Source organism: Salvelinus sp. IW2-2015, linkage group LG26, assembly GCF_002910315.2.
Source record: "Salvelinus sp. IW2-2015 linkage group LG26, ASM291031v2, whole genome shotgun sequence".
NCBI classification, from domain to species: domain Eukaryota; kingdom Metazoa; phylum Chordata; class Actinopteri; order Salmoniformes; family Salmonidae; genus Salvelinus; species Salvelinus sp. IW2-2015.
Window position 1 is genome coordinate 2,681,823 of NC_036866.1, and position 15,012 is coordinate 2,696,834.

Genomic DNA, 15,012 nt, shown 5'->3' on the forward strand with positions numbered 1-15,012 from the left:
GACATTGTTTTTGCACCAGGAACAGTCGCATTTCTTACCATGGAGCTGCCCAAAATCACGGCTGGCGAGAAGGACAAGGAGATCCGCCCACTCCTACACTTCACAGGATGGTGCAGGCCTCCGACAGATGGAGAAGCCCCGCTCGATCCAAAGCCGGGATGGAAGGTTGCCGACATTGACTTAGGGCTTTCATTGCCTGGTTGAGCTCCTAGGGCTTTCATTGCCTGGTTGAGACGGTACATCCCATACACGGCAGCCAAAATCAGGACCACGCCTGTGGCCACCAGCAGGATATGGAGGGCCATATCCTAGCGTATGCCCCGTCGGACGGGGAGAGATTCAGAGCTCAGAGGCTTGAATGTGTGGTCGTCGTCAAGAATGTCGGTGGTCAGTGTGGTGATTGGACTGCCCCTAAACACTCTTGTGGTGATTGGACTGCCCCTAAACACTCTTGTGGTGATTAGACTGCCCCTAAACACTCTTGTGGTGATTCTGACACTCTCTGTAGGAGCTTCTGTTTGTTGGATTGATGGAGCCTCGGATACAGTGTCTGTCTCCCTAGGAGCTGATGCTTCAACCATAGTAAAAACATGGATGAATTCAGTCAAAGAGTGGGTGGTTCAGCTGATTGAGGATGTGGTAACATAACACTTCATGGAGTAGTGAGCAGTGGATGGTACAGATTACCACATATCACATCCGTCCAATCACTATCACGAACACCTCGGATGGGATGTGGGCAATCTGGTTGTTGTGCAGTGTGAGGTCCAGATTGGCCAACTCATCGAAGGCTCCTGCCTCTAGCTTGTTGTTGTAGAGCATGAGGAACTGCAGCCGCGTCAGTGAGTAGAACACGGMGGGTGGGMGGGGGGGGGGGGGAATTGCTGCAGACAGTTCCTCCCCAGGATGAGGAAGAATTCGGAAGCTAGGTGAGCGATGGCGTTGTTGCTGACCTCCAGCTCGATCAGGCTCTGCCAAACCTCAAGCAGTACGGATCAAAGGACTAGACTGTTGGCGTCCAGATGGAGCTGCTCCAGGCTGACCAGGGTGTTGAAGACCCGGGGAGGGAGGTTGACTTTGAAGGACAGCATGACGGAATTAGCTGCGAAGCCACGTGGAAGGGATCGTTCGATTGCACCGATCACTTCCCTGAGTGTTAGCTACCGGTGATTTAAGTTAGTTGAAATTTGTCTGTTTAAAGAAAACCAAACAAATTATTTGTTTCTCCTGGCCAATAGACTACTTTTAATACTGAACTTCCTCTTTAATTGGCTCCATTCACAATTTCAGAAGACTAGTCTAATTGTAACATTGTAGTGGGTTTTCTCTTTTTTTCCACTGAAACCCCCCTTTCTTATTTTGGGTCTGCTTGCGTGCATTTGTGTGAGGCTGCAAGCTTAGCTGTTTGTCTGCAGTTTTTGTTTTTGTTTTGACTAGGCCATCAGTGATGAATAGTTCAGCCCATCCTGTTGTCAGCTCTTTTTTTTGAGTCAGTGTTGCTTCAAGGCCACAAGTCACCAGTTTCTCTCTGATAATCCATTGTTATTTTCTGACAGTGTAGCTGATGGCACAGACTGACTGGTTTCCCAGAGGCCTCCATCCTCTACGATCTATCTCTGTGTATGATTCAGATAGGATAGAATTATCAGTGAAGCTGACCCGACCTATGACTCAGCTTCCATCAGTCTCTCTTCCTGAAATACCAATTACACACGTAGCCAAGACAAAGGTTAGCATGATAATATATTATTTATTCAATGTAGGAAACAGTAACACATTCAAAAAGCAATACTTTATAATATTTGACTATGGAAAGTAAAATGAATTGCACCACTGCCCCCATTTACCACTAGGGGAAGACAAAGTCAACGTTTTGAGAAGAGGGCGGTTCCTCTGGGTGTGGAAACTTTATGGACCAAGGCCTTTACCAGCAGATCTTTGGTTAGGACAACAACACTCTCCGTGTTAGAGAAATGCTAGTACGCCCTAGTCATGCTAGTATGCCCGAGTCATGACGACTTCAGCAGTACAATGTGCGATGAGTGCATTAGTTATGTTACAACATTTCAACAGTTGGTGATGGTAATGGGGAGTTGTGTTGATGTCTGTGAGCGTGTTGAGTCTTAAGGCTTTGGAGGGTTAGGGCGATGCAGCAGGACTCAGTAGAGTTTCTCTCCCTTAGGCTGTCATACACAGTACTTCCAGAAACAATCTGTGGACACAGAGAAAAACACTGTTCAGTCTCTCTTGCACTATTAGATGGAGGTTTATCATTTTGTTTTAAAACTAAGTCCACTACAGTAAYTAAAATATGTTGTGACTTGAAAATGATTGCCATCACCAACAATCATCAATATGAAAAGTACACTCACCCCTTTTCCTCGGTATGGACTTGTCCTCTGCTAATACATTGGATGAGAGCTCCCTCTCCAGCTCCAAGCCCTCCTTCAAAGCCTCTAGCTGTAAGTAAAGAACACTGGTTACAGGCGGTCAAAGGAACACTGTGTCTGTTTCTATGGAAGGTGCCTTTTGCTGTTGAATCATACAAAGATGACATCCAGAGATAATTCTCCAGAGAATGTACAAAGTACCTCAGTCAAAGATTACTATGTTCATCTATTCGTCTCATAAACCATGCCTAAAAATGATTTTATCTGCTAAGGAAAATAAATACTGGTATGACTGCACATCTAATATTTTACTGTACGTAACAAAAACGCATGAATGACTTACCTCCTCCAACTCTGCTAGTTTGTTGTCCAAATGTAAACCTGCAGAGAAGAAAATCGTATAACATCATGACAGAAGGCAAACCCAAGAAACACTCGGTCAATCCATGTGTAGTATTATACATCATCAACATTGAGACTGTTGGTGGTATTTGTGTGCTGCTATACTGTAAATGCCTTACCTAAAGCGTCATTTCTTTCAACAGGTTCTAAGCTTTTATGTAGTAGAAATGCTAGAATCTTGTTCTGGCCATCTGTGCCTTCCCTTGGCTGATAAACATGGTTTCCTGAATATGTGGGAAATGACGATACATCTGTGATTACAATAAACAACTTGAAAATGTATCTAGAATTACACAATATTCACTTAAAACTCCACAAATGTAGTATTCAGAGTATTGTTAGAAGAACAATTGAATTGGCAAGCAAAACATTTTATTTGCTTGCCGCATAATACCAGTAACATATTCATCCTCTTTACATATAATTCTGAACTATTGAATAATGTTCTGCATGACAATGTATTTTCTGAGCTCGTCAATAATTAAATTATTCATATATGCATGATGAATGGCTTGTCAAATGTAACAACTATTAAAACTACCTGTTTCACACATCTTGTGTGCAATTTGCCCTAATTATTCACCAGGAGATCTTTCTCACGGCTACATTTTGACAAAAAGTATAAACAACTAACAGTGCATGCAAGCCAGTGATGGAAAGGAGCCCAAGGTTGCATCCTCCGACATCGTCAGGTAGTCTATGCCTCAAATATGCCAGCTAGTACGTGCAACAAGATAGAACATTCACCAAGCCAGCAGACTCACCAGGGTTGAAGATGCTTCTGCCCTCCACACTGACTACCCCTTGTAGGAGCAGGAAGGCGACCAGTCCCAGCCAGTAGTTCACAGAGACAGTCTTGTCCATGACAATGAAGCAACTGTCCCAAAGAAGTGTTCAAGTATCAGCTGGTTCTCAACCTGCCCAAAGGATCTACTGCCTTTGGTCCATCCCAACCATACTTTTATCCTGTCTGACATGGAAGGAGGAGACGGGGGCTCAGCCCCCGATGCTCTCAATCAATAGGTAGCCACCTTCGATTTCGTCAATGGACCACTGTCCTTTGCAAGAGGGATGTTGTAGTGGCTGACCAGCCTGGTCTCATAGACTAGACGTAAGATAGTAAATGTAAATCAGGGACACTCAACTAGTATATGTTATGTTTGGTATGGTTACATAAGACAGATGGTTACATAAGGCAAAAAAGAAAGTATGAAGTTTGGTCGGGGTGGATGGGTAGGTGTATAACGCAACTGTCTATCAACCCAAAGGTTGCGAGTTCAAATCTCATCACGGACAACTTCAGCATTTTAGCAACTTTTCAACTACTTACTACTTTTTAGCTACTTTGTAACTACTTAGCATATTAGCTAACCCTTCCCCTAACCCTAACCCTTTTAGCTAACCTTTCCCTAACCTTAACCCTTTTAGCTAACCCTAACCCTACCTTAACCCCTAGTCTAGCTAACATTAGCCAGCTAGCTAACGTTAGCCAACTAGCCACCTAGATAGAATTCATAACATATTATATGTTTAGCAAATTTGTAACATAGTGTACATTTTGCAAATTTGTAACATAGTGTACGTTTCGCAAATTCATATGATATTGTACGTTTTGTTAATTTGTAACCTATAATAGGAATTGTCATTTGTAACATACCATACGAAATGYGTGATGGACATCCACAAATTAATACATACCATACGAAACCTAACATATCATAATAAATGGAGAGTCTCTTCTGTACATACAGAATAATACGAAATACTATGAGACCAGTTTGGGCTGACAGATCTGGGGCCAGAGGCCCTTCATCAACGTGACAGATACAAAGCCAGCAGAGTGAGGAAGTTGTCAATCACCTATTATTTACGGGAGAGGACAGTCAGATGTTCTTGGCACTTTCAGTCCTTTACTTTTATATGAATGAGTTCCTTAAGAATGTAGAGGGAGAATTTTGGACAAGGGTAAGAGTCTGAGAAGTGAATTGATTCTGTCCCTATAAAGTGCACCATGACCGGAGATGAGCTCTTCAGTCTTGGCTCCAGGTCTGAGCATCGGCAACAATGTGGAGCTGATTGAACATCCATCACCGAGGTCAAACCACACGACCCTGGCCTGTCTGTTGCATCCGGAAATCATGACTCAATGCCTGCGTCAGTGTAATGGCTGCTGTATTTATGTACGGTAGTTTTAGTTAAATTAAGTGTCTGGCATGTTTGCCTCATAAAGCTCCTTGGCTGCTATTTCATTGACGCCTTGTGTCTTCCGCTGAGGAGGTTATTGATGGCTAGTCATGTCTCTCATCCAGAAACCCATCACACATCCATCAACTTGTGATACGGATTTTGGGAACTTGAGGACTTAGAGAACCTGGTTGAGTGAGTCACAGTGAATGAACCTTGTTACATCAAGGAGATATTACATCTTGTGAAGTAGATCAGTAATTTTATTGAAAATGTAATCAATTTCTTGATGGATCTCCAGGCATGACTCACATTGCAGAGGATAATATTCCTAGACACTGTACGATGCTCTTCTGGAATCATTCAAATCAAATTGTATTTGTCAAATGCACCGAATACAACAGGTGTAAACCTTACCGTGAAATGCTTAATTACAAGCCCTTAATTAACCAACAATACAGTTTTAATAAAAATATGAGTTAAGAAAATATTTACTAAATAAACTAATGTAAAAAAAAAAAWAATAATAACACAATAAAATAACAATAACGAGGCTATGTATACAGGGGGTACCGGTATAGAGTCAATGTGTGGGGGTACAAGTTAGTCGAGGTAATTGAGGTAATATGTACATGTAGGTAGGGGTAAAGCAACTATGCATAGATAATAAACAGCAAGTAGCAGCATAATTTAAAAATAGGTTTTGGTCAATGCAAACAGTCTGGGTAGCCATTTTATTAGCTGTTCAGGAGTCTTATGGCTTGGGAGTAGAAGCTGTTTAGAAGCCTCATGGACCTAGACTTGGCGCTCCGGTACCGCTTTCCGTGCGGTAGCAGAGAGAACAGTCTATGACTAGGGTGGCTGGAGTCTTTGGCAATTTTTAGGGCCTTCCTCTGACACTGCCTGGTATAAAGGTCCTGGATGGTAGGAAGCTTGGCCCCAGTGATGTACTGAGCCGTACGCACTACCCTCTGTAGCGCCTTGTGGTCAGATGCTGAGCAGTTGCCATGTCAAGCGGTGATGCAACCAGTCAGGATGCTCTCGATGGTGCAGCTGTAGAACTTTTTGAGGATCTGAGGACCCATGACAAGTATCTTTTCAGTCTCCTGAGGGGGAATAGGTTTTGTCGTGCCCTCTTCACAACTCTCTCGGTGTGTTTGGACCATGATAGTTTGTTGGTGATGTGGACACCAAGAAACTTGAAGTTCTCAACCAGCTCCACTACAGCCCCGTCGATGAGAATGGGGGCGTGATCAACCCTCCTTTTCCTGTAGTCCACGATCATCTCCTTTGTCTTGATCACGTTGAGGGAGAGATAGTTGTCCTGGCACCACACTGCCAGGTCTCTGACCTCTTCCCTATAAGCTGTCTCATTGTTGTCGATGATCACCATCGTTGTGTCGTCGACAAACTTAATGATGGTGTTGAAGTCGTGCTTGACCACGGAATAGTGGGTGAACAGGGAGTACAGGAGGGGACTAAGCACGCACCCCTGAGGGTTCCCCATGTTGAGGATCAGCATGGCAGATGTGTTGTTGCCTACCCTTACCATCTGGGGGCGTCCCGTGAAGAAGCCCAGGATCCAGTTGCAGAGGGAGGTGTTTAGTCCCAGGGTCTTAGCTTAGTGATGAGCTTTGAGGGTACTATGGTGTTGAATGCTGAGCTGTAGTCAATGAACAGCATTCTCATGTAGGTGTTCCTTTTGTCCAGATGGGAAAAGGCTGTGTGGAGTGCAATAGAGATTGCGTCATCTGTGGATCTGTTGGGGCAGTATGCGAATTGGAGTGGGTCTAGGGTTTCTGGGATGATGGTGTTGATGTGAACCATGACCAGCCTTTCAAAGCACTTCATGGCTTCAGATGTGAGTGCTATGGGTCAGTAATCATTTAGGCAGGTTACTTTGGTGTTCTTGGGCAAAGGGACTATGTTGGTCTGCTTGAAACATTCAACAGATTACGTTCTATAATGGTGTCAAAGCAGATATTTCTGGCCTGACAGATTGTTCTTATGTTCTGAGAYTCAAATCTGATATATTTGGAGGGTTATCTCTATTGTGAATGTCTATTCAGATTTATACAACGGGTGGGTCTAATCCTGGATGCCGATTGGTAAAAAACGCATTCCAGCCGGTYTCTATTTAGAATTACATGGCTTATCTTTTCCTTTTATTTGGATGATAAGTCATTTGAAATTTCCATTTGATTACTTTCTTTAGAGAACAGAGAGATCAAGACTACCAAGCAGTGTTTCCAATCAGTCAGTCTGGTTCATACCATGAACTCCAGTAGCTCTGCATCTCCATGTATTGATTTGTAAGGTGGCTGTGTGTGTGCAGGAGGAGCAGTAACATGATTTATCTAAGGTAGCTGTGAGTGTGCAGGAGGAGCAGTTACATGATTCATCTAAGGTAGCTGTGTGTGTGCGGGGAGCTACATTATAGGAGCAGTAACATGATTTATCTAAGGTAGCTGTGAGTGTGCAGGAGGAGCAGTTACATGATTTATCTAAGGTAGCTGTGTGTGTGCAGGAGGAGCAGTACATGATTTATCTAAGGTAGCTGTGGTGTGTGCAGGAGGAGCAGTAACATGATTTATCTAAGGTAGCTGTGAGTGAGCAGGAGGAGCAGTAACATGATTTATCTAAGGTAGCTGTGAGTGTGCAGGAGGAGCAGTTACATGATTTATCTAAGGTAGCTGTGAGTGAGGAGGAGGACGTAACATGATTTATCTAAGGTAGCTGTGAGTGTGCAGGAGCAGTAACATGATTTATCTAAGGTAGCGTGATGTGCAGGAGGAGCAGTAACATGATTATCTAAGGTAACTGTGAGTGTGCAGGAGGAGCAGATTTATCTAAGGTGGCTGAGGTATAAGCTCCCAATATAAGTGAACCCTAATGTAATTCTCATCATATTTGCGCCTTTTTTTGAGCGATAATTAAGACGACTTTCGAGTAGTAAGACATGTATAAAAGCAACAGATACCATTAATAGAAGGGGCTAGAAGTGTCTTATATGGTGAGCTACCGTGGGCTAGGACAGGCAAGCCCCATACTCTTGTGGAGGACTTAATTCTTCCTGCTGCTGCGGATATGGCTGGACATGTTGGGGAAAAGACCAAAAAAACTTATCAGACAAAAACTTCATCAAACAACACTGTTTCACGACGCATCAGTGACATGGCAGGAGATGTTTTAAAACGTGCTTTGGATACAAGACATTGAATTCTATGCATTACAGCTGGATGAGTCAACAGACGTGGCGGGCCTGGCACAGCTCCTGGTATATATCCGTTATGTTTATGGGGGGTCAATTAAGGAAGACATCCTCTTCTGCAAACCACTGGAAACCAGGACAACAGGAGAGGATATTTTTTAAAGTACTGGACAACTTTGTGACATGGACTTTGGTGGTCAAGATGTGTTGGATCTGTACTGATGGCGCAAAAGCCATGAGAGGGAGACATAGTGGAGTGGTAACGCGTGTGCAAGCAGTTGCTCCCGATGCCACTTGGGTACACTGCAGCATTCACCGAGAGGCTCTTGCTGCCAAGGAAATACCTGACAGCTTGAAAGATGTTTTGGACCTACAGTGAAAATGGTTAACTTTGTTAAAGCAAGGCCCCTGAACTCTCGTGTATTTTCTGCACTATGTAATGATATGGGCTGCGACCATGTAACGCTTTTACAACATACAAAAGTTATCAAGGGGCAAAGTATCGACACATTGTTTTACATTGAGAGACGAGCTTAAAGTTTTCTTTACTGACCATAATTTTCACTTGTCTGACCGCTTGCATGATGACGAGTTTCTCACACGACTGGCCTGTCTGGGCGATGTTTTTTCTCACCTGAATGATCTGAATCTAGGATTACAGGGACTCTCCACAACTATATTCAATGTGCGGGACAAAATTGAGGCAACGATTAAGAAGTTGGAGCTCTTCTCTGTCTGCATTAACAAGGACAACACACAGGTCTTTCCATCATTGTATGATTTTTTTGTGTGCAAATGAACTCAAGCTTACGGACAATGTCAAATGTGATATAGCTAAGCACCTGAGTGAGTTGGGTGCGCAATTACGCAGGTACTTTCCCGAAACGGATGACACAAACAACTGGATTCATTATCCCTTTCATGTCCTGCCTCCAGTCCACTTACCGATATCTGAACAAGAGAGCCTCATCGAAATTGCAACAAGCGGTTCTGTGAAAATTTWATTTAATCAGAAGTCACTGCCATATTTCTGGARTGGGCTGCGCTCAGAGTATCCTGCCTTGGCAAATCGCGCTGTTAAGACACTGATGCCCTTTGCAACCAGTACCTACGTGAGAGTGGATTCTCGGCCCTCACTAGCATGAAAACTAAATACAGGCACAGACTGTGTGTGGAAAGACTGAGACTCTCTCCAAAACAACATTGCAGAGTAATGTACACCCTTCTCATTAACCTGTGGTAAGTTATTCACAATTGTTGATGAAGATTTTTTTTCATTCAACTAGGCAAGTGACTTACAAACAAATTCTTATTTACAATGACAGCCTAGGAACAGTGGGTTAACTGCCTTGTTCAGGGGCAGAACAACATATTTTTTACCTTGTCAGCTCAGGGATTCGATCCAGCAACCTTTCAGTCACTGACTGACCCAACGCTCTAACCACTAGGCTACCTTCCACCCCTATGAATTAAGGTTTTATATGTAAGATGGCTAAATAAAGAGCAAAATMATTGATTATTATTATATTATTATTTGTACCCTGGTCCGATAAGAGCTCTTTGTCAATTCCCACGAGCCGGGTTGTGACAAAAACTCACACTCATTCTTATGTTTAATAAATGTATCGTATAGTGTGTGTGTGGCAGGCTTACAATGATGGCAAAAAACAACATTTGAGAGTGCGCTGACCCTGGTGCTAGAGGGGGTACGTAGCTGGAGGTTGAATGTTTGAAGGGGTACAGGACTATGAAAAGGTTTGGGAACCACTGCTTTAGGGCAATTCAGACGGCTGATTGTGGACCTTTTTACTTTAAATGTGTTTGTTTTCTCTGATTGTGTTTTGCATCTCTGTTTTGCTTTTCATAGTGTATTGATATGTATATTATTTGTATTGAAAGAGCTCTTCTGTAAAAGAGACCTTGGTCTCAGCATGACTCTCTGTCAAAATAAAGGTTCATTAAATAAAATAAAAACAAGGAACACTCAAAGACCATTAGCTTTATGCTATGGTGGTGCATTATGGTTATCTGGTAATAGCACAATTGATTGAACTTCCAATAAACTAAAACAATTGGCATCATCTGTCACAATCATTCTCACACACTGTAACTTGTGAGAATGCTTTGATAATTGTTATTCTTGTGTAATTTGGTCCTGCATTTAACAGGGGAAGCAACTGTGACATCCATGCAGAAAGGAATTTTGTGACATGTGCTATCAGAAACCGTGCTTGTGTGTCTGTGTTTTCCCCAGTGAAGATTTAAATCAAACAATTATTTTTGAAAACTGATTGAAATGCAATTTGCTGGACTGGAGATTGTTCTCAAAATGGTCAAAAACTATCTCATTCATTATGTATTGTTTGGTAAAAACCCAAGTGATTACAACTATGACGTGTGCAAATAAGGACATTTTTTAATGTTGATATTACACCTTCATTTTCTCTTTTGTTTTTACATAGATAAATAGCCTAATCTCCTCTAACCTCTTTCATTCGTCACATATTCAAAAGTGAATTATATGACCCGCCCTGCATCCCGTAGCTGGCCMTGAAGCAAGCCAGCAAGCTAGCTAATGAAATCCACAGCTGCAAAGGAGGAGGAAGAAGAGGGAGGGTCTGTGAGAGAGATACCCACAAGAATCGGACTGGCGACGGGAGGTTTAGAGGTGGTTAGCTAGCTWCCGAAACTAATCAAAGGGACACCCGTACTAGTATGGGAATCATCAATTGGGTTTATGACAAAAAAACAATAAATCAGATTCCGGTACTGTACCCTTCGGGAAATCGTGGAAGCGTCATTCAACGTGAACGGTTTTGACACTTCGCTGACAACATGGCTGAATTTAGCATCGATCAGAACAAACTGCCTGGAGTAAAAGAAGGTAACGTTTGCTAGCTAGCTACTTAGCAGCACGATAGATAAACTGTAGCTAGAGCTAGCCTCGATTGTTGACACCTGTCAGACAGGTGTCAAGTACCTGCATCATATATGCTTAATCTATGTTTGTTTTGTCAAATAGTTAACGTTACACTGGGTCACACTGGGTCACTGTTAGGTATCTGTCTTTCATGTTTTTGCTAGTTAGCTCACGTTAACTGGGGACAAATAAATTCACACGTGATTCTGGAATTTGGAATGATTGTGCGAGTGTTTAACTGTCTGGCAGTTAACGTMTAAGTTAGCTATCTCTGGTCTGCAGAGGTGGCAATGGATTTTCGACTTTTACTGCAAACTGTCTGCTTTTCCCCTGGCTAGCTAGTTATTGTATTCAATGGCATTTAGGTGGTTGAGCCAGATGCTGTCACTCAATCTCTCCAGGATACGGTCTGGACATCTAAGATGCTCTGYGCAACATCAGAGCATGGTTTTGTAACGTTTCTCACCACCTGTTCTGAGCACACACTCCGTGTTCCCATGACAGATGAATGCACAGATTGGTGGACCGTGCTATGTTGTCCCACCMAGCAATGTGTTGAAAAAATATGTCATGTAAATGTGCAAAACATTCCCAAACGAATTTCCTTTACTCAAAGTTTCCTCAAAATGGCCTAGTTCTGGGCTGCAACAAAATGTTATTCAGAATTTGAAGAGTGGTGGGAATTGGTGAGCCCTAACTCGTCTCCAAAACAATAGCTCATAACAGCTGTTGAGATATGAGTGGACACTACAGCCAGACCATAACACACTTAAAACAATGCCCTTGTTTGGATATCTCCTACAAATCTCCTGTTCTTGTGTATGCTTTCAATCTGCTTGGGTTGGGGATGTGGAGCAGACTATCTCTTCCTGAGATTGGGAAACAGCTGCTCTGGTCCAACTCCATGGAATGTTTGACATSCTGGTCTGGAAGAGAGCATGATGGGAGAACATGCCTTTCCACTGCTCTGCGGCTGTCTCCAGGGAACCATCCAAGTGATACATATGTTTGTTTGAGATGGTTCCACCCCCACCCCCTATTTATTAATTTATTCCTGCTTACAAATTACAAAAAGATTTATATTCACAGGGAAAATAAGAATTTATTGCCAGCCTCAGTTAACTTTTGGATGAAACAGTGTGGGTTATTTCTTCCAGGCCTGATCTAGGCCTGTTCCTAGATGTGCAACCTCAGCACGTTTCATGGTAGACAGACTTTTGCATTGCTCTTTGTCTGTGATCCATGCACGGTACAGTAGAGGGCCATGCATTGAAACATCGAGGCACATTTTAATGGAGAAATAACAATGTTCAGTAGGTTAGGTCAGTGCTAGATTGAATCTCCTGGTTTTTTTTTTTAATTAAGAGATTAAGCATAAGGTTGAAACATGGTCAGTGTTAATCAAKGTTTATGTGAGCCTGTCTGGGGTGGGGGTTTTATGGAATGGGACCTAATTCATCCTCTCTCACTATGACACATCCGTCTATCTACCCTCTCCCCGTTCTGCCCATTCTCTATCTATTAACCCCAGTGGAGCTGCAGCTCATCCCTCCCCAGCCCAGCAGTGACATGTGTCAGGGGAGTTTGATTCATTATGGGGCTGTCCATTAATCGTAGGGGCTCTGGGTTGTCTTTACATGGCACTACAGCAGCTGACACACAGTGATTTGAGAAATACTGCTGCACAGTTTGTGGACTGCTGCTTTTGTCATTAATTATGTATGATATGGATGAGGTCATCTCTGAGAACAGATTGTGGCTTGCCTTGCTGTGTGAGGTTGAACTGTGGCAGGCTCGCTAGCAGAGAGAGGGGGAGGAGAACTAGTCAAATGAAGGCCTAAATGGTCGGTGGAATAACCAAGTTGACAAGTCAAATGAAGGCCTAAATGGTCGGTGGAATAACCAAGTTGACATAGCCTAAAGATGGGCCTATGTCCCTGAGCTTGGTAGGGCTATTTGGATATTATTTGAAAGAAACATCTGCCATGGTAGTCAAATTAGTCCAGACGTTAGCCACACGCTGCCAGTAACAGAGAGGTACATGGTTAATTACATATTTATAATCACTGCTTTTTTTGTATCCTCCTCAAAGATGTTCACCACAGTTGTGACAGTAATAGGAAAGTCCCTTAATAGCATTTCCAGAATGATTCCATTCCAGTTAAACAGAAGAGGTTTAAGTACAGTTTACCCAGCCWATGAAACAGAAACCATTTTGAATGTTCATCAGCAAATAATGCCTGTGTTGCTCACCCTGAGAATGTTCTAGATGAAAACAGCCTCTACGGGCAGCAGGGCTCTATCCAAGTTTCTATGCTTTATTGGACTGATGGAGTTAAATGCAAAAAGACATTAGCATGTCTTTTCGAATAATRATTTTCTTGTTGGGTGTCAACTGATCGAGATGGGTTGTGGTGCYTACAGGTTGATGTGAAACGCACTAGAACTTTGTTTTCACACGTCTCTTACTTTCGGTTTTGTACACCAGCTTCTAAACAGCTGAAAATACAATATTTTTGSTTATTGAAAATATATTTCACAGCGGTTTAGATTCTATAGACTATTGCTTGTTTAGTCACATAAACTGAAATTAGGCAAACTATTAGAATTTTAACAACCAGGAAATGGCGGAGTGATTTTTACATATTTCACCTTTAAGAGTCCATGTTATCGAAGAAACAGACTCAACCGCWCGAATGCCCAGCCGTCTTCAGTCACCTTTTATTTATTTTTACGGTTATGGAGGTTATTATATTTTCACGAGTGTCTTCATCCATAACCGTCACTWATACGGTAATTGTCSCAACCCTAGATTAGGGTTTTCCTATGGAATCTGGTTGATCCCCTTAAATTATAAAGATTATGCTAATAGTGTTGGTTATCATATGAATATCGCATCAGCACTACTGATAACGCTAGCTTGCATGATGACTGGCGTTCATTCTTCCTTTAAGTTGATTCCGCGAGGCGGAAACCTACATGCTCTTCAGGTATTGCGCCGGGGAAACCACCAATGCTCTTCAAGTGTGCCCGAGGGGAAACCTACAATGCTCCTTCATGGATGCCCGAGGGAACCTACAATGCTCCTTCAAGTGATGCCCGAGGGGAAACCTACAATGCTCCTTCAAGTGATGCGAACTACAATGCTCCTTCAAGTGATGCCGAGGGAAACCTACAATGCTCCTCTAAGTGATGCCCGAGGGGAAACCTACATGCTCTTCAAGTGATGCCCGAGGGAACCTACAATGCTCTTCAGTGATGCCGAGGGGAAACCTACAATGCTCCTTCAAGTGATGCCCGAGGGGAAACCTACAATGCTCCTTCAAGTGATGCCCGAGGGGAAACCTACAATGCTCCTTGTCAGAGACGGCCAACATCTCAGACAGACTTTCAGATTCCTTCCATGAGTTCCATTCTTCTGTCTGTAATTTCTGCTCCTGTGATTGTTCTTGTTCTCTTGATCTGATTTGTCTTAAGCTATGGCACTTTGCCACTTCGCATCTTCACAACTGCTTTGCCTCCGTCTGGCAGTCTGAATGCTTTTTGACAGTGTTGTGCTGCCTGTTTGGAAGCTGCTGCCTCTATCCTCTTCCCCARAAACTAATTAAAAGGTTTCCATGTCCTCAGCAAAAGTTCATGTGATTTCAGAAGTGGCCTAACATATCCCAGAGACAGCAAATAAAGAGCTTTACTTTTCTGACTGAGTGACATCTGAGAAGGCTCATTATAACAAACACTGCCATGCTGTCGTGCCTTGGAAGCTGGGACTTAAGTTCTTATAAGACTTAATAACTTATTACTGGCAGTTTGTTTTTCTACATTAAAAATCTTTTTAGATTTACCACAGCATGCTTTGGCTTGGTTTAGGTAGGCCTATACACAGTCTAGAAAGCGATGTGGCCTAG

At 42.8% G+C, this 15,012-nt stretch overlaps 2 protein-coding genes across 8 annotated transcripts in view; one reads left to right on the top strand and one right to left on the bottom strand.

Moving 5' to 3' along the window:
* Nucleotides 1-1,877: 1,877 nt before the first annotated feature.
* On the bottom strand, nt 1,878-3,839 carry uts2d (urotensin 2 domain containing). Its single transcript, XM_023971871.2, has 5 exons — nt 3,557-3,839; nt 2,912-3,016; nt 2,734-2,771; nt 2,373-2,460; nt 1,878-2,212 (listed from the first exon to the last, which is right to left on the bottom strand). Exons 1-5 carry the CDS (start codon nt 3,654-3,656, stop codon nt 2,187-2,189), a joined length of 357 nt encoding a protein of 118 aa, XP_023827639.1. The 5' UTR covers nt 3,657-3,839; the 3' UTR covers nt 1,878-2,186.
* Nucleotides 3,840-10,751: 6,912 nt separating this feature from the next.
* Nucleotides 10,752-15,012, top strand: part of LOC111952493 (coiled-coil domain-containing protein 50) — a 29,079-nt gene continuing 24,818 nt past the window's right edge. For 3 of the 7 annotated variants that reach the window (XM_070435054.1, XM_070435055.1, XM_023971211.3), the window contains exon 1: nt 10,752-11,071. In XM_070435054.1, coding sequence (XP_070291155.1) covers nt 11,023-11,071 — 49 coding nt within the window. In that variant the 5' untranslated portion in view covers nt 10,752-11,022. The remainder of the gene's footprint in view (nt 11,072-15,012) is intronic. The other 4 variants (XM_070435050.1, XM_070435052.1, XM_070435051.1 and 1 more) reach the window with 3 other exon arrangements.

Excerpts from the sequence above, each read along its gene's own strand:
- uts2d (XM_023971871.2), bottom strand. The coding sequence starts at position 3,656 with ATGGACAAGACTGTCTCTGTGAACTACTGGCTGGGACTGGTCGCCTTC. Across the intron at positions 3,017-3,556 it reads CAGAAGCATCTTCAACCCTG|GAAACCATGTTTATCAGCCA; the intron begins GTGAGTCTGCTG and ends CCACATATTCAG. Across the intron at positions 2,461-2,733 it reads AACTAGCAGAGTTGGAGGAG|CTAGAGGCTTTGAAGGAGGG; the intron begins GTAAGTCATTCA and ends CTTTACTTACAG.